This window comes from Lathamus discolor, chromosome 7, assembly GCF_037157495.1.
Source record: "Lathamus discolor isolate bLatDis1 chromosome 7, bLatDis1.hap1, whole genome shotgun sequence".
Taxonomy (NCBI): Eukaryota; Metazoa; Chordata; class Aves; order Psittaciformes; family Psittacidae; genus Lathamus; species Lathamus discolor.
Window position 1 is genome coordinate 18,401,739 of NC_088890.1, and position 26,538 is coordinate 18,428,276.

The following is a 26,538-nucleotide window of genomic DNA, read 5'->3' on the forward strand; positions in this document are numbered from 1 at the left end:
GAAAGCACAAAATTTACCATCTAAACAGACTGACCATTCTGTTTATCCTTAGGTTTGGTGTTAAAATGCATTGCACTGACTCTGTTCCCTGGTTACTGTCCCAGTAGGGCAGTCATGCTATTAATCAAGATGCTAGTTAAACAATATTGTTCAGCAGAATTCCTTTATCTCAGGTTCATAAGACTGGGTTTACGTACGACGTGGATGCATTACCTCGTTTGAAAGCTTCATGAATCAACACTAATGTGATTTTGTTGTTGTTTTTAATTCTTACAGATGCAGATTTACTTCTACAATCCTGATGACTTTGACAGTTTTGGAACAGCAGTTCTAGAAAACAGGGTAGTAGGAGCCATGGCCGTGTTTTTTCAAGTAAGTTTAAACAAGGGCTATATCCATAAACCAAAGCATTCACCGAGTACCATTTAATTCATTGAATTGTTTCAAGCTTAATGGATGCATCTGTTTTCTTGTTCCCACCTGTCTAAGTGAAAGATATTTTATATTGTCTATGTGTGATTTAAAATGTAAATAAGTATATTTAAAAACATAATGAAAAATTTTGCATGAATTGTTCTGATTTTATAGCTGCTTTACAGATGCAGATTGGAGAACACATTTATCATGGAACTTCCTTCACTGCCGAAGCACATTGCTGTGGTCCCTGGAATACTAACAACCCAACATGAACCGGGGGTACTGTTTGGAGAAAAACTTGAAATTCAAACATTGCTGGAGAGAAAATCAATAAGTTTCATCAATCTTATCTGCAGCAGCATCTTCTAAATTGTCATAGTAACAAGTTCTTGAACAGACCAGGTTTCCAAATGAGTGAATTTATGCATCTGCTCTTTTAAATGCATCCTCAGGAGCGTGACTGCTTTGGGTAGCTCATTTGTTGGATCGACACGCTCAAGACCTGTAGTGTGGGTTAGAGACTGGTGCTTGCAAGGGCTGGCAGGTCAAGTCACGTGGCAGTGGTGTTCGGCAGTGTTCAGCAGTTGAGGGCTTTCATCATGTTGCATCAGAAACTCAGTTTTTCCTTCCTGACTCGGGGGTGAATTGAATGGAGGGAGTTGGAGCAGCTCCATACCACCAAGCTGTTGCAGACAGAGAAATGGCTAATGATTTGGAATATCTCAAGGTGCTGCTTTTTCAAAGGAGAGGAAAGAAGGGAGGGGAGAGCAAGGGAAAATATTGGTCCTCTGTGAGGTTTCACACTAGTTTTTACTGTGAATGATAGTGATCTTCCTGTTATCTTTGTGAAGCCAGATAAAAAGGAATATACAAGTACCCGTATGTAAATACATCCCTTTTTCTTATGATGTTGGAGTGACAAGCCTGACTCTCCTGCTCAAATTAAGTAAGGTTGTCTTTTTCCATGTCACTGGTTTTGATCAAATGCTTTGATAAGGAGAAAAGGACAGATCCTTGTGTTGCATAAATTGCTGTATCTCTGCTGACATCAGGCTAGTGGAAGTAGGCATGTTAAATTCATCACTGCTGAATTCTGAGCACTTCTGTGGCGTTTCATGTTAGGGTAAAGCTGGTGGAGCTGCGATAATTTACAGTGGCATAGCAAGATGATTCCCCAGACTTCTTAATCTTCATGTGCTGTGAGGAGCATTGGGCAAATTGAAAGTGGCCTTCCAAGGCAGAAGTTTAGAAGCAGAGCAACCAAAGACACTGCTACTTGATTTATACCACAGTGAAGAGCTACACGTTATGTGTGAGTGCTGTGTCAGAAGGAGCATGTGCTATGCCATGGTGTACAATGCATCATCTGCTGGAATTTAGTTGCTAAATCACCCTGATGTGCCTCACATAAGCCACATGAAGCACTGCCCCATGTTGTACCATTTCCTGGTCTGTATATGACATTTATACCATAAACCCTGGTTTTAGAGGACTTTAAAATTGCAGTAGGGATGTGTTTTGTATTCCCCACCTGCAAAGCCAGGTGCTGCACTTACTGCAAGTCCCACGATTCCAAGGGAGCCATTAAACTCACTAAAAATAACCTAGAATAGTCTGTAATGCTGTTAAAAATGCCATCTTTGATGTTAAGAGACCACAGGCTCTTTAAGACCACAATTGAGTGTTGCAGTCCCCTTAGGGAAGCAGAAATGTATACTTTTCATCATTGCTAGCCCTGCAGGCCACAGGACATTAGGCTGTAAAGCCTGGATGATGGTGCAGCTGGGCTCCTCTGCTCCAAGAGCCATGAAATCTGAAGCCATTACTGCTAAACAGTCTCTGATCTCTTCCAGAGAGTGGGGGTAAGGTAACTCTATGGCAAAGTGACCCAGGGACAACCTGTTTTGCGTCTGGAAGGAAATGAGGTTATTTCTTTGGTATCTTTGTCTTTGGGTTGAAATGATAGATGAGTGGTGTGTTCTTAAACTTGTGAGTGCATCAGGTCTTCCTTCTGGGTAGCTCTGCTCCAAGATGCAAAGCTGCCGAGGAAGATTTGTGGAGCCCAAAGTCTCTATCTTGAAACATCATATGCTGAATTCTGGCCTGTGTAAGTAAATTTGAAGGACTTCAGTGTGGCAACTGCTATGTTGGCCATCATGAGGGTTTTCCAGAGTTTATCCCATTGAGCTTTGTACATAGGGTTGTTAATTGATGGTGATAATCCTTTGCACATCCACATTGCTTGATCAAGGTGATGTTTTAGTTCCCTCAGCTGCGTATCATCTGCTGGAGCTTGTGAGCCACAACTTGGAAAAGCCTTTACAGATTTGCTCAGAAATACTTGATGTTCCTTTAGTGTTGCTCCCTAGGGCACCATGTACATAAGCTCACCATGGCTGGTAGTTCATGCAATTAATTTAAAAGCTGTCTTTTACAACAGATCCTTAGTAACTTTGGAATGAAAAGTCCGTAAGATGTCCATGTTTTGATTGTCAGTTTTGACTATTTGAGCATTGATTTTATAGTTTGCTGTTTTCCAAAGCTGTAGTTCCATCTCTTAACTCATTTATCTAGAGCACAGCTTTAAATAAAATTACCAGTAGAGGTCATACTGTTTTTTACAAATGCATTAGAAAACTGAACTGTGCATGCTGTTCTATGTAAATATTTTAACACAGAAATTATTGGATAGGTTTGCCATTAAGTCAAGACTTGGATTTTTGCTAATGCGTTAATGCTGTGTTGGAATGAATGTGTACTGCACTGCCTGAGTTTATAGTCTGGCAGCTGTTTTTTGTTTGACTGATGTTCACAAATGTTCCTTTGAAAATCAGGTTCTCCAGTGAGTGAACATTATACTGAACTGTATAATTACTGGTGAAACATTAAATAATTAAGAACCCTCTTTCTTCCTTTTTAAATAATTTAACTTGGACTCTATAAGAATTTTCCTTATTGAATTCAGTTTCAGGGGCAATTTCGAGGTGAAGTACATTGGTTCTAAACCTAGATAATTGGAGCACTTGGTACTTTTTTGTAATTGCTAATTAAATCTCTGCTTTTCTCTTTGCCTTCATTGTAAACTCTGTTGATAAATTCTGTTTGCATGCAACAGGTCAGTTGACCTGACAAAAATTAATAGTTAAAATCAGGAAACAATTCTTGCATATACAAACTACTGTAATTGTTCATCTCTATTTCATTGTGCATAGACACTCAGAAGATCTCACATAAAATGGCACTGTGAGGACTTTATAGCAGATATTCCCAATTTGCAAATGAGATGAGCTGGCTTGAAGTCTCTGACTGGGCCTTGAAAGGTATTTCTTGCATTGAGTACAAGTCGTACAGTGAACAGGTATGTTCAGGAAAAGGGTCACCTTGCTACTTGGTGTGCATTCTGACCCTAGCATCACTTCAAGCATCAGTCTTCCAATACATAAAGGGGCTGACAAGAAATCTGGAGAGGGGCTTTTACCATGAGCAGATAGTGATAGGAAAAGGGGGAATAGCTTTGAACTGACAGAGGAGAGATTTGGATTAGATATTAGGAAGACACTCTTCCCTATGAAGGTGCTGAGGCACAGGGTGCCCAGAGAAGCTGTGGCTGCCCCATCCCTGGCAGTGCTCAAGGCCAGGTTGGACACAGGGGCTTGGAGCAAGCTGCTCCAGTGGAAGGTGTCCCTGCCTGTGGCAGCGGTTGGAATTGGAGGAGCTTTAAGGTCCCTTCCAACCCAAACAAGTCTGGGATTGTGCTGGGGACTATTGTACCTATAGGGAGATGCAGCAAATAACAAAGTGATGGATGATTTAGCCCTGCTGAAAATTCCTGCAGGCTTTTGTTCTGTAGCTGTGTATTTGGGGCAGAATAAAGTGCTTGATTGTGCAAAAGCAAAACAGCAAACAAACAAAACCTTGCACCATGCCATGGCATTTCCTTCAAGAACCTCTCTCATCCTTGCTGAGCCTCAGTGACTGTTGTACAGGAGCAAAGTGGTTCAGGAACCTCTGATCTTTTAGTTCAAATTATTGTAAAAGCTGTTAACTGGAACAAGCTGAAAAGGGGAGAAGGGAACTCTAGCCGGCTGGTGGCGTATATAATGATTGTTAAAGCCCATTGGGGGTGGGGATAACAGTGGGGAAAAAAAGGTCTTTTTTTCTGAAAGTGGGAACGTCTGTGGGAAAATGTATGTTTCAAGAGGGAGAAAGGATCAGAGCATTAAACAGCAGTGGGTATCAAAAAGATCTTGCTTCTTTGTTGGTAAGGAAAACTCATTTGTTATTTTAGCAAAAATTCAAATCTTTTCGAGACAAATGAGAATATGCCAGTGATTTCTCTTTGCCTCCTGACAAGTTTCTCAGGAGAAAACAGTATGACCGCTCCTGTCAGTTATGGGGGTTACTTGGTGTTTCTCAAGGTATAGCTAGTGCTAGTGGAAGGTGTTTGACTTCGTATATCCAAGAGTATCCTCGTGGTCTGCAGTAAAGGCATCTGGATTTGCAAAAGCAATAACACCGCAGTGATGAGACTTGTCTGCAAGGCTTCACTGTGTTGTGGACCTTTAAAAGTTGCCTGTGGCTGCTCATTGAGATCCACCAAACTGCTGTAACACGTGGGAGGTCCCAGTCCAATGTGGCACTTCACTCTCAATTTGAATGATCCTAACTTGAATAGTTGGTGCACATGCTTAATTTCAGCCCTCATAACATTCAGCTTGTACTTAATGATTTTCTGGCTCCAGGCCTTGTAAGGCTGAGCCAGTTTTGGAGTAAACCAGGAGTGGAAGGAAAGGCACAGATCTCACACTGGTTTCTGAGTCATCCGTTCGTATACATACATGTAATACATATTTGCAAGTCACATTCAAAATTAGTACTTACTTGGATTAAATGCATTCAGACATATTGCATGGCTTTGTTTTAACCGTCTAACAATATAATTCATTGCACACTTCACTACTTGCTTTATTAAAGCCAAACTTAAATGTGTTCAAAACAAACATATTGCTTTTGCATTTGAAATATTCATCTTTTGGGCCTGCAGTAGATTCATTATGGCAGAGAATACTTCATTGCTTGATTACTGCTGTGGAAAGACACAATACTGATTCCCTAAGCACCCATCAAATATTCGATAGCTCAGAAATTCAGGAGGAGGTGATGGAATTCTTGTTCCTACAGGGAGGGCATATAAATCTATTTTATTATTTGCAAAGAAAACCATCAGTGATTAGTTACTGCATCACAGGTACTCAAACAAATCATCTCTAAAGAAGTTGAAGTAAAAATGAATTTTAAAATAACTTTAAGCAGTGCTTTCATCATTAAAATTATCTTCATAATGATGAGTGATGTTGGTATCTCCATCACTCAAGAGCTTCAGGAGTGCAGGGCTAGATTTTTACAAGTAATTAGGTACTTGGCAGCAAATACGCAACTAACAGTAATTTCAAAGGTACATGGAATAAAAAGCAAGGGGCTTACAGGTTTTTTACCGGGATGCCATTCTTAATGTAATTTTCCAATACTAATTTTTTTTAAGGGTGTTGAAAAAAATGCTTTTAACTTTTAGATCTATGCGTTATATGTGTTTAAATGTCTTTATATTTACTACTAACTCATATATGCAGAGACTTGTTCTTCATTAAAACAATAATTGTGGCCTGGCTTTTTTGTAAGATTGGTGTGCTTCATGAAGGTGATCAATAATTCAATTTTCACAGTGACCTAAATGAGCTAAACAGAATAAATTGGTGGAACACCATCAAAGCCATTGACTCTTTGGTACAGATACGCTTCTTTTCATGTATATTTCTCAAATAACAGAATTCAGCCTTTCACTTCCCTAGAAGCCTTTTTCTTCCCTCTTCTTCCCTTTCATTAACTGCTTCTTGTATTTGCCATCATAACCAGTGAATAGCTGCTTTAAATACAGTAGCTGTTGTGAAAACAGTATCTGGTAGGAGACCCAGTTCCCATGGCCTTACCTCAATTCCTGGCAATTCCGTAATTCCACCTCTCCATTAATATAATGCTTTTTGATTTGAAAATGAGAAAGGAGAGGGAGATGTGCACTTTTCCTGAAACATCAGGTCCATCTACATGAAGCATAATCAGCACTTCAGTGTTTAGGCAGTATCTTAAAGGTGATTTGCAGTAGTTCAAATAACATGTAGCATCATTAACATGCAGGGCATCATCCAGAGTCATTGAGAGGTTTTTCATTTATTTTAATAGAGTTCAGATACATGTAAAGACCTTAAAATTAAATTACACTATTAATTCTTTTAATGGTTACATTAGAACCCATGGTGTTTTATTAATAGTAGCTTATGAATAATAAAACTATTATTATTGATTAGCAGTATTATTTAGGAATTAGTATAGGTATTTTTTTATTATCTTCGTAATATGAAAATGTGTGCAGGCTAAAGCTTATTCAGTGCCTTTGGAAAGTGTAATTTGTATTTGTTGAAGTATTTGTATGTGTACTTGTCTCCGTGTAACAGAATACAAGCAAAACAATTTGGAATGTGTTCCTACTCATTGAGTCCACTTTCCCTGGGTTCTGAAATTATAGCAGCTGTTTAAAACCATTAGTTGTTACTAATAAAAGCAGTACTAGGGCCCTTACGTAGTTGGAAAATACTATAGGGATACAAAGTACCCTGACATACAAAGATAAGTAGGTGTAGGTAGATATGGTCAGTACAGCACTGAGAGTACAGGTTTCTGAGAAACACCTTGTACAACACATGTAATGACGTGTAATAATGCAAAGCATCTCTGGAGCAGAAAATGATTCTCCTAATTTTGCAGTAAATAGATGGGGATAAAACTATCAAAAGACAAAAGTGATTTTGCATCATGGAGGATTTAAATATATAATTATGAGAGCTTCTTGAAGTCTGTTAGATTAGAGTTTAGTATGTGACTGGCACTAAGCAGCCTTCAGAGATGGCCGCTTTAGCCAGAACATGCAAGGTTGGGTGCCTAACAGTAAGTCTTCATGCTGACCAAATAACTTGCACTGAAACCCTTTTGATTGGAAGTTGAGTTTCAGTAAAAGACAGAAATTCATGGGATATGTCTGTTTCGAAAAAATATATTCTACCTTTCCATTAAAGAAAACAAAAATAATTTTTTAAACTAAGCCCAAAATTCAGATTCTCATTTCAAATTCTGTTGAAAGTTTCTTTGGGAAGTATGAATATTTTTGAATATTTTATGTAAAAGAAGAAAGAAAGGGGAGAACAGATGGGGAATAGCTCTGTGAGTAAAAGAAAATATAGATATCTATATATCTCTCTCTATATATATCTCCAGTTTCAATTTTGGTGCTTTTTGAGATTTTAAGTTTATTCTGATCCATACCTTTTGCCCAGATTGGCCATGTTTCAGGTGTTTAATAGTAAAACTGCTGTTTGCAACAGAGATATTTTAAAAATAAAGGTTCCTTTTAATAGGGTTCTTCATCCTTTATTACAAAAATGAGTAGGCTGACTCTTGAGAGTACCAAAGAAACAATTCCTGGTGAAATCTAGAGTTCGATAGTGAAACTTCAAAAGGTTTTTAGCTGTGAGGGGATGCTGTGGTGAGGTGGGCAGAGCTGCATCCTTTGTTGAGCATCATCGCTTGCAGCAGGTGAGGAAGAGGCAGAGTGGTGGGGTGAGACTTGGGACATCACTGAACAAAAGCTGCAAGTGCTTTAGGGAGCACAAGGGGGTGGAAGGGGTTGGGTCTGTAAGCCCAGTGATGTACATTCACTCGTGATGATCACTTGCGAGCTTTGTTAGTGAGCTGAACTGCACTGAAGAAACACTGGCCCTTTCACTTGTGAGGTCTTTCTTTTACCTGATAGTCTTCAGTACTCACATTTTCTGTCCATGGACAACAGCACTGATAGACAGCTTTGCTGCTGGGTCAGTGTGCAGAGCCTGGGCTCGTGGTAATCCCTCATTTCAAATCCCATACAATCATGAGCAAAGTTTCTCTTGATGTGCAGGGTTTGGGCTTTCTCATTTATGGCTGCACATCTGTCATGGCTCATCCATGAGAAGGAGCCCACATGGCTAACTCTAGGACTGCTAAGAGCAGAGGTGTTCACACAGCAGCCTGAACATCCTGAGCAAGTGTGCTTGGAGGAATGAGGTACAAATGTGTGAGCGAAAGGGGGGCTGGATTTGGAGGCAGACAGACTGACAGGGCGGCTGAAACAGATTGTTCTTGGAAGCAAACACATCATTCTGCTTCTGCTTGCCTATGTTCTGCCAAGAGGCATTTGCAGTCTCTAGATCATGATGGCTGCAACCTGCTGTGTTGAAACTTTTCTATCCACAGGCTGACTGTGCAGTGTAGAAAGATAATCTACCTTATGCGCACTTATCTTCTTCAGTGCCCAAGCAATCGTCTTCCTTTTTCCTTCTTCTCTTCAGCTCTCTGAACTCACTCATGACATTTTCCAATAGCACAGAGGAGCAGGAAGCCTGATTTTGTGAGATGACTTCCAAAATGCAATACTTTCAATTAAAGCCTTTTTGTTAGGTTGAGTTTCAAAGGATGTGGGCTGTACAGAAAGTGGTGTCGTGCAGTTCGTTTTACAGTGCAGAGCGAAATACCAGAATACAGAGTCTTTGGCTTTTATTTTGGGTTTAACCTCAGATCTGTCTAGAGAAATGAACTTCCAAAGTGCCTGAAAAAACTCTAATTTAAGGTAAAAATGCACTGTAAATGCTTTCTTAACTGTGAAGTCTAAGATCATAACTCATGACTTGTGCTGTCACTTCTCTTGTTGGATACAGTCGCAAAGGAGGGTGGCTAGCGATGGTGATGGGTTATCGAGTGATTTTTGCTTTGATAAATGACAGACCTTGCTTTGGTTTATTTAATGGAAACCTCACAATTATTGATGCTAGGAAGGAACAGTAAACTTTCTTGCTGTTGAGAGAACTTGGTCTCTGAAGTTCGGCAACGCTACAAATGTAGAAAGCACTCTTTGTATATTTTATGGGGTCTCTCCTCAATATCTTGAGCTATCTGTCGTAACCATTAATGAGAGCTGGTTGTGCATGTTGCACCCTAACTCTGCTCTTCTAGTTTAATGTTCATTTGAATGTCAGGATCACTGTCTTTCAGTTTACAGCATTGTAAACTGTAAACTGACATACAGCTTTTTTTGCTTTCCCAATGCTTCTCAATTGATGAATGTATTATGATTAATCCCGAGTGGGATGCCATTATTAACTTACTTCATTAAATTACATACCAATTTGTTAGCCTTAATTCCCATAATTGTCCCCTTATATTTTAGTGGTTTTATTTTAATAACTTGCCCTTAGAACTTGATCAGCATTCGTGTATTCTTTTGTCTCCCTCTTCTCCTTTTCACCCTCGATGTTCAAAAGTGGAATCAGTTTAGGAATATTTATAGTGCCGGGTGTCAGCATCTTAAACACGGTAATTTACGTCTCTGTGATTTAAAAATATCCTGTCTTTAACAAAATAAACACAAAAAGCCCCAAACCAAACAACGCCCCCCCAAAGCAAAACCACTTTCATATACATAAAAATCTTTACATTGTTAGAAAATTATCTTGTGGAGTTTTCATTGCCAGTCTCCTGAAAATGACACTTTAAATGTCTTATATGTAAAACTTACAGTTGTCAGTGTGTAATCTCACCCTCTCTGTGGTTTAGGAAGATTGATACTCAGGAAGTCTGCCGATTATAACCATTAGACTAAAAAGCAAATTAGTTCCCTCACTACAGTAATGCTTTCTGCATTTTCCTCTCTGCTGTGCTTTGTTATTACATCACTTTGTCACTTTATCAAACAGCACAAAGCAGACCAAGAACTGGATGCCATAAGAGCTGGGTCAGAGTGGAGGGACCCCCAGCCCTCACGTGGGCTCCTCTCACTCGCCAGGTGTCTGCTTTAGAGAAGGGACAACAGCCCCTAGTAGAGTCTTTGTGTCTCTGAGCATTGAGAAGCCATTGAGTGTGGCTTGTTTTCTTTGCTGCAAGTACCTTTTCTCCTCTCTGTGATAGTAACGATTGGTTCATCCCCTTCCTTCTTTCGTGTTCCAAATCTGGTGCATTTTGACTTGACCTTTATTGTTAGGAAAAAGAGAGTGAGAGAAGCTGGAAGTAAAGCATCTATTTTTTGCTGCTCAAGTCTTCAGCGAGTTTTGCTAGATGTGGTCTTATTTACAAAGGAGAAGTAAAGCTGTACGTTCATCTCCTTTCCTTTCTCCCAAATGCAGCAGCTGCCTTTGATAAGTCCCTGTTTTCTCCCTGTTGTTGAACATCCAGCCTGGATTCCAGGAAGATGACTTTTTAATGCCTGTCTGCCTACCTTTCGTTAAATCTAATTCAATTTCTCTTTCTTCAAAAGCCATCCTCTGCAGCCATCCAGGCCTCAAACCTGGAGGGACTTATCAAGTATATTACATGTGGTTTACTTTCATTGTACACACAGGGAGAAATCTAAATCTTAGGAAACTCCAGCTCTCTAATTCACACATTGCCCAGTTCCACAGGATTTTGCACAGGATTTGTGCACACCTTAGAAAAATTACACTTGTTTTCATCCTCTGTATCTTCCATGAAATGGTAGAGACTTCATATGTCTCTGGTTACCAGTTAGTGTTATGGCACATTTTAAGTGAGGGTGAGCACAGGATCTATTCATAAATGATTGCCCAGTTTCACTTTGTGCCATAAAAGAGAGATTGGTTGTAAAGTCTGAATGTATAAAAGGGTAAAATTGGGGCTACCTTTGCCTTTAGATCTTCTGGCTCAGATAAAAATATTATTCTTATTAAATTTAAGCCGTTCTGCCTGAAGAATTATTACTGTTGTTCCAAGATACAACAGTGCCAAGTTTCTCCTAGTATTGGCAATAATAAACAATTCAAGCTTCAGACCGAATTTCCTGGGTAGCATACCAAATGTTCTAGAAAACCTTCTCGGACAGCAGCTAATACATTTTTAATACAAATAAAACATAATTCTTTAGTCTCGTTTCAGCTTGATCCCTAAGGTAGGAAAAGTATGCCGACTATGCATAATTGATGTATTTGTTTGAAGTGTTTACCCGCATACCCCATTCACAAAGTCTCTTTTCGTTAATAGGTTGCTGCAAGATGTAAGAATCACTTAGGGCTCACGTTGTACAAATAAATGGAACGTGTCACTTTTGTACAGTCAGTGAGGTGGGTACAGAGTCATCCAGTCATCCTAGTTCCGCCTTTGCCTGCTGCCCACCTCATCCACCCCTGGCCAAGTCACACAACAGGTCCAGCTGAAATACCAGTATGTTTTTCCCAGATCACATGTGATGGGAAAGCATGGAAGCATGCAAGGGAGGGAAGAGGAGCGTTTGGGACCAGGGGGTGCTGCCTAGCCCTACTGGGGACAGCATGGGTTCGTGTCAGGTTGGTGTGTCCATGGAAGCACCGCCCCAGTAATTATCAATGATGTGCGTGTGGTTTCTTGTCTAATTCCTAAACACTGCACATGATGCAGAGCAAGCATGCAGGAAGGTATCCCTCAGTAATTTAATTATGATCTGCCCTAAATCACTGCAAATCCAGTTACAGGTTACTGACAGACGGTCGAGTTGTTTCTGGAGTTTCTGTGCTGCAGGACAATGGGAGAGATGATTATCCAGGGTTTTCCGAACTGGTGATTTTCTTTCCAGAGGTCAAAGAAAGGCAATGGGAGTAGATCAGAGTCTAGTCTGGACCGTTTCTTTATGTATTTGCGCAGAGGTAGATATTTGTATGTATGGCTGATGGCTTAACTGATAATGCTGATGACATTTCACCCCCCAAATTATTCTGCAGCCGACATGGCAGCTTGCCCAGAGCAGTCCCTGTATCTGATGTTTTACCTCCTGTGAATCTAAATCAGGGATCTTAAAGTTATTAGGGTGGTGATACAGGTGTGTAAACTTGGGAACCCTTATACAGCATGATTTTAGTAGCTTTCAGATGTATGTTCTACATCTGAGATTAACTGAGAAGCTCACTAATCTGACTGAGGTGATGGGTCTGAAATGAGCTAAATGGTCCCAGTTTGAGTGATATTGAACCTCCGTTTGTTTTATGTTCACATGTGCTTGAAGCAGGGTTCCCAGAACAAAACCAGCAAAGAATCTGGGATGTGCTTTTATGCACATTAAGCTTTACTGGAGGTAGATAAGAGCTACAAATGCCAATTGCCATCTTATTCTATGCAGAAAATTGAAATATCTGTTAGACAAAGATTGCGTAAATCTGTTCACAGCACCTCTGAACAGTGAGTTTTCAGGGGCTTGCAAGATGGAGCAGGATTTTTCCTATGAGCTTGTGTTTCCCAGCTCTTGGGAGCATGGAAAAGCCAAGGAAAAGCTGCCTGGCTGATACCATCAGAAAAGTATTTAGGTGCTGATTGTAACCGTGCCATTTCCACGCATCAAAAATGCATCCTAATGCAGTAATTATCAAGAGTAAATAGGCTTTCTGAAAGCAGGTATTGGGTTTGCAACATCTGTACTGTATCAAATGAAGCCTAACTGGAGATTTGGCAAACTGTTCTTTATGACTAAAGTAAAATGATGTACCACATTAGAAAGTAGCTTGGTTATTAGAAAGCTCAGTCTTGCTCGTGATAAAATGGATTTCTTTTTCAGCATAAAATTCATCTTTACTTGCTGCAAGAATATTGCTAAAAGGGATTAACTTCGGATCTCAGTGTATTTTTTAGTGTGTCGCATTTTAAGGCTGTAAATATATTAGCTGATCTGTAAGCTTCACTTAAGTTACTGCTTTCTGGGGCATTGAAGAAATAGGATCATGCTATGCAGGGATCAGGATGATTGAATTAAATCACCCCTTTTGATATTAACTTTCTTTCAGGATCATTCTACCAGGTCAATATTTAAGACAGCTATATGGGTGAGCATTGATTAGAAAGCAAAGCTTCATAACCCAAACTGTTAAGCTAGTGATTATTTCTTATTATTAATTTATCTGTGGTTTGTATGGCATTATGCACATGCCTGTGTATTAGAAGCAGTCAACATTAAACTATTTTCTTACTCCTTCCTCACCCCTGCCTACCTTCCTACCTGGCAAACCTTCTTTATCATATCTAGATCCTATAAAAACATCCAACATAATTTGAAATGCTCTAGTGTGAAACATGATTAGACTACATCAATCACTTCTCAAAGGGTCGGGGTTTTTTTCCCTGCATTTCGTATTCTCAACTGCTAAAAACACAGGCTTTTATATCCTGCTGCATTTTGTGGAAGACATAAGCAGACAGATAGTTCCTCATCTTGGGTGAACCAGTTTTGTTAAGTACTCTCCCCAAGTGCATACCAGTCAAATTAAGCTTTAGGTTAATGTTTTGGAATGCTCTCCTCTTGCCAACTCATTACCAGTGATATGGCTAAGCAAACTGTTGCCTTCTGCTATTCCAGCTATCTACAGAGATTTATCATCTTTCAGCTAATAAGCTTACTTTCTCTAATCACACATGGCCCACCCCGCCTTATGGCTAGACTTGTCTCTTCTCATAAGTTGGGCAGGGAATTAAAGGCCAAGAAGTAAAGCTGGCTTTTAAGCCCTTCTGTGTAGAGCTGTTTGGTGGTCCTTGTGTTGTAGATGGAAACACCCATCATTTTTTACTCAGAATTCTCTCGTTACCTAGATCTGCTCTGCACTCCTCCTCAGGTGGATACTGATACCACTCTGTGGACAGATGGTAGTGGGAAAGGGGGATGATGCCTGGGCTGGTAGCACCACCTCGGTGTGCTGTAGGGCCATATGGGCCATATGGGTTTAGAGAACCTTGGTGTGTGCATGCAGTACAGCTGGCTGCTGCCATACCTGTCTAATAGAGCTGCTGAAAGGCTATGGAAATTCATGCTGAGCTATGGAGATTATCTCTGTCAGCTGTTCTTGTGTCAGAAGCAATATTTGTTAATGCTGCATTTATGTTGCAAGTGCCCAACCTATAGCTACCTGCCTTTTAGGAAGCACCCTCTTTCTTCCTTCATTACTGCTGGCATTTCATCTGAGGCATGTAAGTAGTGTCTTACCTCTAAAAATAGAAGGGTTTTTTATGTCTTTCTTATGCCATATATTAAAAAGTTTGCTGCCCTTCTTGAATCTGAGTGCAGACAGAGCTACAAATGCTGGTGTGTCCTATGAGTGTGATGGGGTCAGTGGCCAGTCTGCAGAGCACATGGGATGCCATGTCATCATCTTTCGAGCTCTGGAAAACATCTCATCCTCACAGCAGCCATCAGTGCAGTGCTCCTCATGTGCATGTTACAGCTGGGTTGGAATTCAAACAGTGCTGGGTCTCAGGCATCCTGGGGAGAATTGCCTGTGCAACCTGGCAGTGAGTATGTCCCTCTGAGGACTGCCCTTACAGAGCATTGGCTTTTTAGCTTGCTCCATACCAGCTCAAGCTTTTGGCATGGAAAAACCTAATGCAGGTTGTAGTGTCAGTCACAGGTGGTTGTATGAAGGTGGTGACATCAAAGGACTATTGCAGCCTGTCAGGTTTTGAGATAAGAAACTTTTCTAAGAGAGTTTCTAAGAAACTTTTCTAACTGGGGTATTGGCAAAGTATGTGCTAGGAGCTTTGGTGGTCTAGCTGACAGCATTGGTGGTAGGATCACAACCAGCTACATGATCTGTGGACACCCAGGATTTAAAGCATTGGGGTGTGAAAAGAAGTAAAAAAGAAGGAAGCAAACACCTCAAATTAATAGGCAGGTTCTCTGGCAAGCACATTGAGAGTGTGTGAGAGAGGAGAGGAGGTGGGAGACTCCTCCTGAGAGCATTCCTGTGTATACCCACCTGCAGGAAGCATCTTCACTGCTCTGGGTCAGACTAGACTTGTTCAAAGAGCCCTTTTTGTTCTAACGATGTTTCAAGTTTTGTTTAAAATCGTGTTCAGTTGCATTTTATTTCTTCTCTTGTACCTTCACTGAGATTTTTAGATTCTCTCAGTTTTCAAGTTATATCCCGTGTAGGAAAAGGGCTTCCTGACCAGAGACAGAGCTTGAAAACCCCCTCCATAGATGGGTCATGCTCCACAGGAGCACCAAAAAGCTCTAAGAAGCCTGTGGAGCAGAGGCATGAAGAGCATCCCGAGGAGTTCTGTTACTTTAAGACTATCAGCTACACACAGTGATTGAATACCATTCACTTCGCCACTGCTGAAATGTAGAACATCTTGAAACAAGCATACATGTCATGTTAGTTTTTTGTATTTCTTTGTATTTCAAGAGGAAGAAACTGCTGCCACAAACTGAATGTTTCCCAGGCTTTTAATGTACTTGTGTTCTAAGAGCTTTTTTCCTGCACAATGATTTCCCCATTTCCTCTAAACACAAGCCATGATACTTGTTGAAATGTTTTTGTGAGGAACTGAGTTGTTGGGTCATTCTTACCAAGTGAAAAATAAACAGCTTGACATGTGAGCCTCACTCTCGCATGTAGTGTTACACCAGGTGAAATAGGGTGGTTTTGAGCTGTACTTTTGCGGCTGCAGAAACTTGAGTAGGTTCGAAGCAGCTGAGGAGAAAATTGCAGGCCACATCCTGCCACTGTCAATTCTGTGGCTTGAAGGAGATTTTTGATGAGGGCTGCCTCATCTCAGCTGCTTCTTTACTGCCGTGACTGCCCTGCTGCTGGTACCCTCCCTGGCTCAAGGATGCAGCTCTTAGAGCATTTGCAGTTTGTAGAATCATAGAATAGTTAGGGTTGGAAAGGACCTTAAGATCATCTAGTTCCAACTCCCGGCCATGTGCAGGGACACCTCACACTAAAATGCCCAGTAGCTATGGCATCCATGGTAGCCTGTGTGCTGGCATCCAAGTTTCCCCTGGATAAGCCTACTTGCCACCCTCAGTAGCCAAGGCTACTTCTTTTTTCTGTCGCCATGAAAGATGTCCAGTTCAGGTTGGAAGGGCACAGAGACTTCCTTGGTGAGGCAGGGGGCAGTAGGTAGAGAGGAGGAAGTGGCAACATCATGCAAAGGTGCACAATGGCGTATGTGGCACGGTTTGGGAAGACAGGATGCTGTAATGTTGGAGGAGACAGAAACAGCTCCTTGGGTGGGAAGAGAGAATGAGGAGGATGTAGCGGGTGAGTGATGGAAGAGGGAGGCAGCTCAGAAATGAGAGCAGAGGCAGAAGTGAGGAAACTCTGAGGATCAGCCGGTGCTTTCTGCCTTAGGTACTGCGAGCACTGAACTGTGCAAGTTCATAGCATTTTGCAAAGCTGCAGGCATCTGCAAGAACTTAAATGACACTGAAAATATAGAGATGAGAAGTAAAAATGGAAGAGCGTGCTTGAAAGAGAAATACAAAGATGTATCGTAGTTGACAGACTAGCCCTCTTGTGCCAGAAAGCTATTAATGATACACCACTGGGTTCTTGTACTGCAGAGACGCCTGAGAGTCCTTCCTTCCCATGGCTGCTCTATTAGACATGGGGAATTTGCTGTAGCAGTAATTCCAGCAGAAGTTCCAGTAGGTCAGTTCACACCTTAAAAATGAGGTAGAGGGAATGGCAAGAAAACTGTGTTGGATCTTGATGTTTCAAAGCAGGAGATGAAAACAAAATCGGCCCTAAACCAATTTGTTTTCACTGGATCTGTAATTTAATTGTGAACTGAGGTGTGGTTGTCATTGGGAAGTGGCTGTGTAACTTAATTGACATTTCTGCATCCTTTGTGTCTGTGACTCATAGATGCCGCTTGAGTCATCCGGTACCGGCGGGCTGGAAGGAGCCGCTGCTGTTGGGAAGTGAGCTGAGGGCAAGGCTGGGAGAGAAAAAACCAAGGACTTTTCATGTAGAATGAAAGAAAGATGTTGGGAAGCTGAAAGACTCTTTTTCTTAGTTTTAAAGGGGTGATTGTTGTGACCTGTCCCACCAAAATCCTTTGTGTTGGCTGGAAGAGAGGGACAAGGCTGGAAATCTCCATTGCATCTTCGGTGAGCTTAGCTGAGGCAATTAGATTAAAACCCCCTGCAAAACAGTGGGTTCCAAATGCCCATCTGAGCCATTCCCTTCCACCCTTTGCACTTTGCCCAGCACGTTTTTTTGTTTTGACACCAAAATTAGTTGTTTTGTTAAAAAAAAACAAAAAAAACAAACCAACTGAAAAAAGAGCTGAAGATACTGCTTCCTCAGTTGCACATGTCTGTACCAAATTCAAGCCAGGAGCAGGAGAAAAGGAAAGCTAACTGCCATCCTTGGTTTCACAGTTTTGAGTTTAGCCTCTCCAGACATGAGAAGCTGTATGTCAAAGAGTGGGTGCTGGAGGATGATCTGGCTGCAGTGCTTGCTATAGTTTTTTTCATTGCACCATTTCATTTTCCTCCCTACGTAGGTCAAAATGGTTATTTTTACCTAACAACTCCCATAAATTGAGCAGATTGTAGAAACTCTAAAAGAAACCCCGTTCCTTTTTTCTGTTTTTTTTTTTTTTCCTTAAACTGAAATGGTGAGAACAGTTTATAACTGATGGCAGTTTTTATAAAATAGCCTCCATCCTGATAAAATGTTACCCCCTGGTGTGTCATTTTTCCAGCTGAACTGCTGGTAGGATTGAGAGATCCTGCACACTGCTGTTTAAATAAGTAGACTACATGCTCTATGAAGAAATCATATTATTTCCTCAAAGGAGAACAAGTAGGCTCAGTGCACCAAAATTGCTTTAAATAAACTTGCAGCTACTCCAGCCTTTTGCGCAGCTGCAGATGGTAAAGTCTATCAATCAAGCTTTTCCAGCTTTGAGAATCTGCCCCTGAAGCTGTCTCTTCTCTGTGTTGCAGTCGCATTCTCTTGTCTTTTACAGGGCTTTGTATCTTAGATATTCTCTTGCTACTAATGAGGCTGTGCTTTTGGGCTGCAGCTATCTTTCATTTTGCCTCAGATATATGCATATTAAGATCTTTCAATAATTTGCTAATTGAATGTGCTGTTCACTTGCAGTGAATTGGCTCCATCATGCTTTTGAAGTGCAAGGATGCTTTGGGGAAATTAATGCCTACCTTATCAATGGAGTGAGTCAAAGTCTGGGCAAATAAGTGGCTTACAAGAAGAAAGGAAAATACATTGCTGGCTGATTCTTACTATCATGGAGGTTGCAAATCTTAAAGTGAATGGAGGTAATGCTGCAGAGGGGGGGCTGCAGAGTCTTCCTCAGCCTGAAGAGCTGATTCGTCAGCTGCCAGCATATCTACAATACAGGATCAATGTTTCTATCTGCTAACAAATAAGCTCAGTGTGCACAAACACAGCATACTCTGAGCTGAGTTACTGAGCAGTACTTAATTCTACCTGAGTTTCATGCTTGTGGTTTCTTTGAGGCAGTCTCTCTAGTGCAAATTCTGTTACACATTCTGAGGTAGCCCATGCTGTCCCTTAGCTCTTTTTATGGCACTGATATTTCAGCCAGCTTTTGGTGTAAGAGTGATTATGCTTGCATTTTCAAGCATCCTACTGGACATAGTGAATGTGGCAGTTTCTGATCTATAACCAAGCTTGTCCTGTCCTTGTCCCAGGTTGTCTGTAACTAACCTGAATCTAGAAGCAGCAGGTACAAAGTGACAGAGAGGGTGAGTTAAGGCTGAGAAGAGCTGTGATTGCAAGCAGCTGCATTGCACTACACCAAAGTTGAGGGACAGCCAGGACACCTGACCCCAAAGTCAGCTCAATAGCTTTTAAAACCATTTTGGACTTGAAAAAGGAAAAAAAAGGAAAAAGGGCAGCTTTCTCTTTGGCACTGCTAGTTAATATCTCACTGTAGATACCCTCCAAAGTTGTGATGAAGTATGAAGTTAATACATCACTGCAAGCTTTCAGTCAGAATGATGTATTATTCAAAGTGGAATTAGCTAGAAGGATCAATGCACACCCATTACTCTATTTAAAATAATAATGGGAAGACTCATTATCTTCTTTTTTCCCCTCTCTTCAAACACCATAGTGAATGAGACATGTAGGAACACCTCCGCCGCCAGTGTAATGCACCTCTGTGACTTCAGTGTATTTTTATTCATAGCAGGATTAACACTTGAAGACCAAAACCAGGATTTAACTCAACAGAATTTGCCGTCAAATCACTGAACCTGAAACCAGTTGCCGTAGGCAAAGGCGAGCTCAGCTCTAATGTGCATTGTTAGAAAAATCAAAGGGCATGGCTGTATGCGTGTGAAATAGCACGTGTGTCAGCATAAGATTGAGAGTTGCATCTTGCCCAAGTACCTGTTATTCTCTCTGATCTTACACATGAGCAGCAACTTGAAGTGTTAAGGGGGCTGTTGCCATTTCTTGTTTTCCCCTATAAACATATTCTGCAGGATACTTACTTCGGGCAGTCCACTCATTACACAGCAAATGCTTTCTGTCTCCCAGCTTACCCCTGTCAGGCTGCAGGCTCTTGGCCAGATTTGTCCTTTTGCATCAATTCATAAGGGAGATGTGCAATTATAGCATATATGGGGGAGACGGAAGAAAATATCATCTGTGGAGGAGCAGCATATATCATTCTTGGATCATTTAGTGCTTGTAAAGATGAAAAACTTAAGAGCACCAAACCTAGCTTATCACTGTGTTAGGAGCTCTGTAGGCATTTTTTTTGCCTTCACAGATAGCTCAGTGTGCTGTGGTATTAGCCAGTGTTTTCCTGAAAAGGCACAAATAAATATATTTTACTGTATTTCAAAGCAAAGCATATGTAAACTTTTCATATCTGTTCATCCACGTTCCAGATCTGGCTGAAATCTTTCACTTCCTTTTGTTCAGAAACATTTAAGAAATATTTATCCACAACCAGCTTTTGCAGTGTGGACTTCAAAAGGGAGAGGAGAGAGAGCTGAGACAATGGACTTTGTGTAAAGCTGAAGGGTGCATACCACAAAGCCAGGATGTGTATCCTTTCTCAATGCTGCAGACCGATGCAGGGTTAAAGCATCATTTTTCCCAAGGGTTAGGAGTAGGACATACCCAAGCTTTTAGATAGCTCTAAAATAATTTGGCCCCAAATACGTGAATTTGAAGAGTTTCACAAGAAATATGCCAAGTACTTTCCCTTTGCTGAGAGAAGTATGATTTTTTGGACAGTGATTATCTTGGATTCTTTGAAATCTGTTGCTGTAGTGTTAAAATGCATATTGTGTGGCATAATGTTCACGTTAATGGGATTGTTCTCATTCCTGCTCTAAAACAGTGAAAATCAAAGTCCTTCCCATAGCGATCGAGGACTGGCACCTGCCCAACGCTGATAAGAGAAGAAATTGTTTAACTGTGTTGATTGTCCTGAAACCCTACAGGACAATTTAATCTCTGCAACCTAGTTTATTTATAACAGTTTTCTTTTTCTTCTTAGTTGTTTGTACAGAGCGTTTGGAGATTTGAGTACTTGGCTGGTGAGCTGTAGATCTTAACTGCAGGCTGAACGGGAGCTGAAAGCGCGTGGTCAGGGGAATATTACCTTTGACTTTCACCGCTGTAATTGAAGGTAGAATTTGACACATTGGCATCTCTCTGTGTCAGCCATTGTCACTGGCTTCAGCTGCCACGGTTAAGTATGTAGTCATTCATCCTTGGCAGACACCATCCTTTACAGCACAAGAGGATGGTCTCTGGATGTTAATGCCACAGCACTCTGGGAGCAGCTGGCTATATCAAATTCAAGGCATGCAGATTGTCTTGGCCATTTTACTTAGCAGATGGGTAAGGCTTGATAGATTGAAGATTCAGTTTCCAAGTCAAGGGCCAGATGTTGCAGTGGGAGAGAAAAGTAAATCATAGCACTGTTCGGAGGGGAAAAGCACAGGTACTGTATCACAAAATTGTTGCCATGCATTTTCCTCTGACTTGCACAAAATGTGTGTCATTTTGCCTTTCAGTATCACCGACTATGGCATTCTGCTTTGTTTTGAGATGCTTTGCAGTACTGTCTGTGAGCCCATTTAATGAGCTTGAAAGCAGTTGCTGCAAATTTATGGCAGTTTAATAAGTCTAAATGCCATATTTTTTTTTAAGCTGGAAGTGAAAGAGAAATCTGTATTTCGTATCACCCCAAATAGTTGGGGTTTCTTGTGTTCTTTTTTCCACACATCCTTTTCTTCAATGCAACAGATCCATTTCATGTTTTGAAAAGGAAAGTGTATTCTTTACTCCTGAGCTGTTCAAGCTATTAATATTCACTGGCTTTTCACAATTGCACTAGTACCAGTGATTGTCACAGAGTTTTGTGGTGCTTTCCCCAACCCTTCTCGTGTTGGTTGGTGGGAGGACAACTTGGCTTTTGGAGAAATGGGGGGAATCTGACCCTTTGGCCAGGGGTCTTGGAGGTAAGATCTGGTGTTGCTGTGTGGCTTCTCTAACTGCCTCAGTGTGTGTTTGGGGCTTCCCCTGTTTTTATTTGTTTCTGTTCCTAAAATAACCATTGAAAGCTCAAAATTTTTGCCTGAGACTTCTGGTGTTTTTCTGCTTTATAGGGCTGTTTCCAGCAGAAAGACAGGTCATGGATTACTCATATGACTCTACCATATGGTTTAAATTCTATAGCATGTGGTATAAATTTTAACACTTTACAAGTCTGCTGATTTTGTAAAATTAGAGGCTTGAGGAGGTTCTGAGTTTGCCCTATAAAATAATTAGCTTAACAGAGAGCTTCAGCTGCTTGGTACAATGAATGATAGATAATGAGAACTAGTTTTTAACTCATCAGGAAATGCTAAACTTAGTACTGCTGTAGCATAGGGACTTTCTGTAGAGTAGTACCTTGGTGCCCATGGTCAGCTGTGGTGCTGTCTGTCCTCTTCCCATGCTTCTGCTCTGCTCCTCTGCTGGAACTCTCCTCTTTGGAGTATTAATAACATTATCCTGATACGGTGCTTGGCCTGTCACCTACCCTGTCGACACTAAGGGTAAGCTGTAGGAATAGCACTTTAAAGCAAGGTGACAACAGGTTGTGCTGCTGAAAGGTGTTAACGCTGTTGTCAATAGAGTTCATGACTGATCAGCCTTGTTCACGGAGGAATGAATCATCTCTCAGTCCCCACATTAGATGTGGCAGCTGTAAGTAAATGCAAGCTGTCTGGGGTAATGATTTCCACCATGAGTTCACCTGAAGAACATCTCTAGTTTATGAGTGCAGGATGGAGTCACTTGTGCATTTACCTTTTCCTACCTTTAAACACTTGTTTTGTTCATTGCATTAACATCAAGCCGTTCATTCTACTTGGAACAGCAGGTGCACCGGGTACTGAAGTCACCCAAAGGGTATGCTAAACAAAGAGATTTTGCTTCCTCATGACATGTTCCTCCCATATTTACCCTATGGTGAGTGCTCTGTTAGCACAGGTAACTGCTTAATGGTATCTCTGTTTATTTTTCCCTTGTGCTTGATGTGATAGTTACCTATTTATTTCTGCTGAAGAGGATTACAGGCATTTTTCAATTATAAATGATGCACGTAAGCATTATTTATCCTGTTTACTGCAAGCCTATAGAGTGTTAGTCTTCAGAAAAAGCGTGTTGTTCAGGAAACATTTGTCATAGTGGTACTGTGGGTATTTTAGGGCAATTTCAGGATGGTTTTCCATCTGTCTATTAATATTTGCTATGCAGCACGCTCATGACTTGCAGCGTAGCAGGTTTGCATTTGTGCATGAAATTCCTGTGCTTGGGAAGGTCTCATTTGTGATGTTTCTTCTGTGTTGGCCTCTTGAAGGAGAGGGAAACTCATTGCTCCTAGCTCACAAGAAAAGAAAAGCTTTCCACAGCTTTGTTAGGTGTGTGTTGGGTGAAGCCCAAGCGCTGAGACCCAGTTACGGGTGCGTGGTCCTTCTCTAACCCTGCAGCCAAGGCATCATGAGAAATGTGGCATGTAAAGCCAATCTGAAGAATTCATTGCTGTTTTCCTAAGGGATATGTTCATAAGATAATAAGAAATACTTTGCTCTAATATGTGTTATAAAACAGAAGAAGATGAAAACAGTTTGTAGAAGGTTACAAGCTCAGGCTTCATGACATGGAATCATAAAGGAGGTCAGAAGGACACTTCTTATTGTAGATATTTTTGTCCCTTTTTCCTTCAGCCTATTTTTCCCCCCTTCTTTTAAGTATCAGCTGTTGTCAGAGGCAGGATTCTTGTATGGGTGAATCTCTGATCTCAACCAGCTGCAGGCCAGTTAAACCAGAGGCGTACAGCAGTAGGGATAGAACTTGGCATTCTGGGTTTCAGAAACCTCTGTTTCTCTGTGAACACAGGCAGAAAAATGATACTGAGCAGTGGGGGGGGGGGGGGGAAATGGGGGAAGAAAATTTAAGGTGGTTTGGGGCTTTTAAGAACTTGAAGCAAAAAAGCTGTGAGAAAAGGTTTGCTCTGAAGCTTGAACCATTCCACAGAATGGGAAGAGTTTCAGGAAATTTCTAATGGTCTTGCCAAGATCCTGAAACAGTTGTAGAGGAGTGCGGGAGAGCAGTGTGTGAGTAGTTGGAGAAAAGGGGAGAAGCATCTCGAAGGAAAATAAGACAATATCCCGTACAGATCTGAACTGACATCTCCACAAGTGGTACTGGTTTGCATGTGATTTTTAAAGAAACATGAGATCCCACTCCCCATACCCTCAGAGAAGACACGATTACAGGTCCATGGAGCATTTACTTTCCAGGTCTCAGAGAAATAACACGACTGTTGATTTCATGCTGTTGAAGAACATAGCACATTTGCAGAATATACCATCAAATAGGCTGCATAGCAGGATCTATTGAGGCACATAGCACCTCACCAGATTAAAGGGGCACTGACAAGACTAAGAATTGATCTACTTTGACATAAAATCCCAAAAGGAAGAGTTTTAACCTTTAGGATTCTTTCCATCTATTTGCTTTCTTCAAACCAATTGCAGCTGTCACCAGAAATAGAAACAAAGCAAACTCTTTACTACTTATGCTTAAGCAACAAAAAATAAAACAGTTTTCAAGCCCAATGCAAGGGGTTTTTATAGTCTTGTATTAAATTGTTGTTTTTTTTTTTTAATGATTTTTTGGTTTTTAAGTGTTAGCCATGGCTTGGAGAAACCTGAATAAATGGAAAAGATGTAGGAACATGTCTTGCAACAGCTCTGCATTTTTAGTGTTTACTGTTCATTTGCCAGAAGCCAGACAGAACCTACAAAGTGGGTCATTGGGTCCAGTGTACTGTGATTATTATTTATACAGCATCCAAAATGTACAGAGCCTCCCCTTTGGCCATATAAAAGTTCATGCTTCAAAGAGTTTACAGCCTTCAGGGCCCATAATATTATTGTCAGTAACATCTAAGCTGTGTATATTTCAAAGCTGCTATTGCTACTTTCATAATTTTATTGCGTATCTTGCCCTACCTGACTGTTGGAAGTTCTGGAGTACCGTGATGAGAAAGGGATCTTCAATTTCCCTTTAAAACACCAACCTGAACCCGACCATTTTGTCTCTAAACAAGAGCAGGAAAATGTGTCCTGAAAACAGCAGAGTACTTCAAAGGCCAAATAAACAGAGAAAAGAAAGGTGGTTTGTTGTGGGTTTTTTCAATGCAGTTGGCCAAGAACAGAATGAGGTTTCTGAGATTCCTAATTAGCCATGGGCAGGAAGGATGAGGAGAAACGTGCTTGTGCTTGTGAAACTTGGGCAGTGGATTCCAGTGTTCTCCTCACACCATTAAAATTTTGGACATTTTTTACTATAAAGCATTTTTGGATGTGCTGTTGTCAGTGATGTCCCCTTCGTAAGAGTGCCCTCGAAGCTGGTCCTGCACTTTGTGCCAAAGTGTGTTCCCTGCGGGGCACAGGGTCCTCTGTCAGGGATAATTTCTTTTGTCTGCACTTCTTTCCCCATATGTTAATATGTGCCCATAAAGGAATCCAACTCTGGTTTTCCTCATGACATCGAGATCCTGGGCAGGCAGCAAAGTCCAGAGGAGCTCTGTTGCTTTTGATGTGTGTGCCCACTGAGAGCAGTCTGTCCAGAAATGGTCAACACTGCTCAGGCTTCTGATGCTGACCGGGGTCAAAAATGTAAGAAAGATGTGCCCGATGAATGAGGAACAAACCAGTATTTATTTCCTAAAAGTAAATTGGGAAGTGTGTTAAAAATGGAACATGGTCACAGGAATTGCGAGTTATCCCTTCAATAGCTCTAAAGAAGCAAAAGGTTAAAAAAATTGCATTATTGGGTGTAAATTCCTTGGCTGTGTTACAAGTGCTGACATGATGGGTTTAACTTGTAAGTTGTGGACTTCGATAGGTTTAATTCTTTCTCCTGCCTTCCCTTCCTCTGGTGCTAGGTTTCACTGTTGCAGAGGTTACAGATGATTGCTGGGTGGTAGAAGAAATAGTGCAAGATACCAGGTTTTGGTCTGGTGGTGCAGGCAGTTACATTGTCAGAAATCAGAGATTTCTTCTAGATCCTCTCACAAACGTTTTTTCTCCCTCCCTTGTCCAAGTGACACTAGATTAAATAAATGTAAAAATCTGAAGAGTGAAGAGATGCCAAGGCCCAGCTCCACTATGGCTGAGAGGGATCCAAGCTTCACCGATTCCACCGGCAACATGAGATTTATTCCTCTATCAGTAAGGGGTGAACTGATCTGAGATAAATTCTGTTTATCACAGCAGTTTTCCTCTATGAAAGCAGAAGGAGAGAAAAATCAGCTCTCTGGTTTTAGGGGCGGCTTTTTGCTGGGCTGATAGAATGGCTAATGTTTTAATGAATTTAGAGGGCGCTTTCTTTTGATTTAACCTTCTTTATTTTACTATGGCATGAAGCTTTGGCATTTGTTGAAGAGCCACTGTAAATGTGAGAACTAAGCAGCTTGTTAGATAACATCTTTTTTTTTTTAACTCTTTAGAAGATTAAACTGAGACTGTTCTCCCTGATGCCAGGATAGACGTAACCAATCCTGTATCCTTTGCTTGTAGGTCAGTCAGAGGGACAATCCAGCGCTGGATCCCATTATCCATGGGTTGAAGGGCGTCGTACATCATGGTAAGTAGCTACTTAAACTTTCTTCTTGCTGGGAAGGGAAGAAGGGCAGGAATATTGTCCTTAAGGG

At 41.1% G+C, this 26,538-nt stretch overlaps 1 protein-coding gene across 3 annotated transcripts in view; it reads left to right on the forward strand.

Moving 5' to 3' along the window:
• PTPRG (protein tyrosine phosphatase receptor type G) overlaps window positions 1–26,538 on the forward strand; it is a 407,805-nt gene that overhangs the window by 268,982 nt on the left and 112,285 nt on the right. For all 3 annotated transcript variants that reach the window (XM_065687094.1, XM_065687095.1, XM_065687096.1), the window contains 2 exons: window positions 277–372; window positions 26,405–26,471. In XM_065687094.1, coding sequence (XP_065543166.1) covers window positions 277–372; window positions 26,405–26,471 — 163 coding nt within the window. The remainder of the gene's footprint in view (window positions 1–276; window positions 373–26,404; window positions 26,472–26,538) is intronic.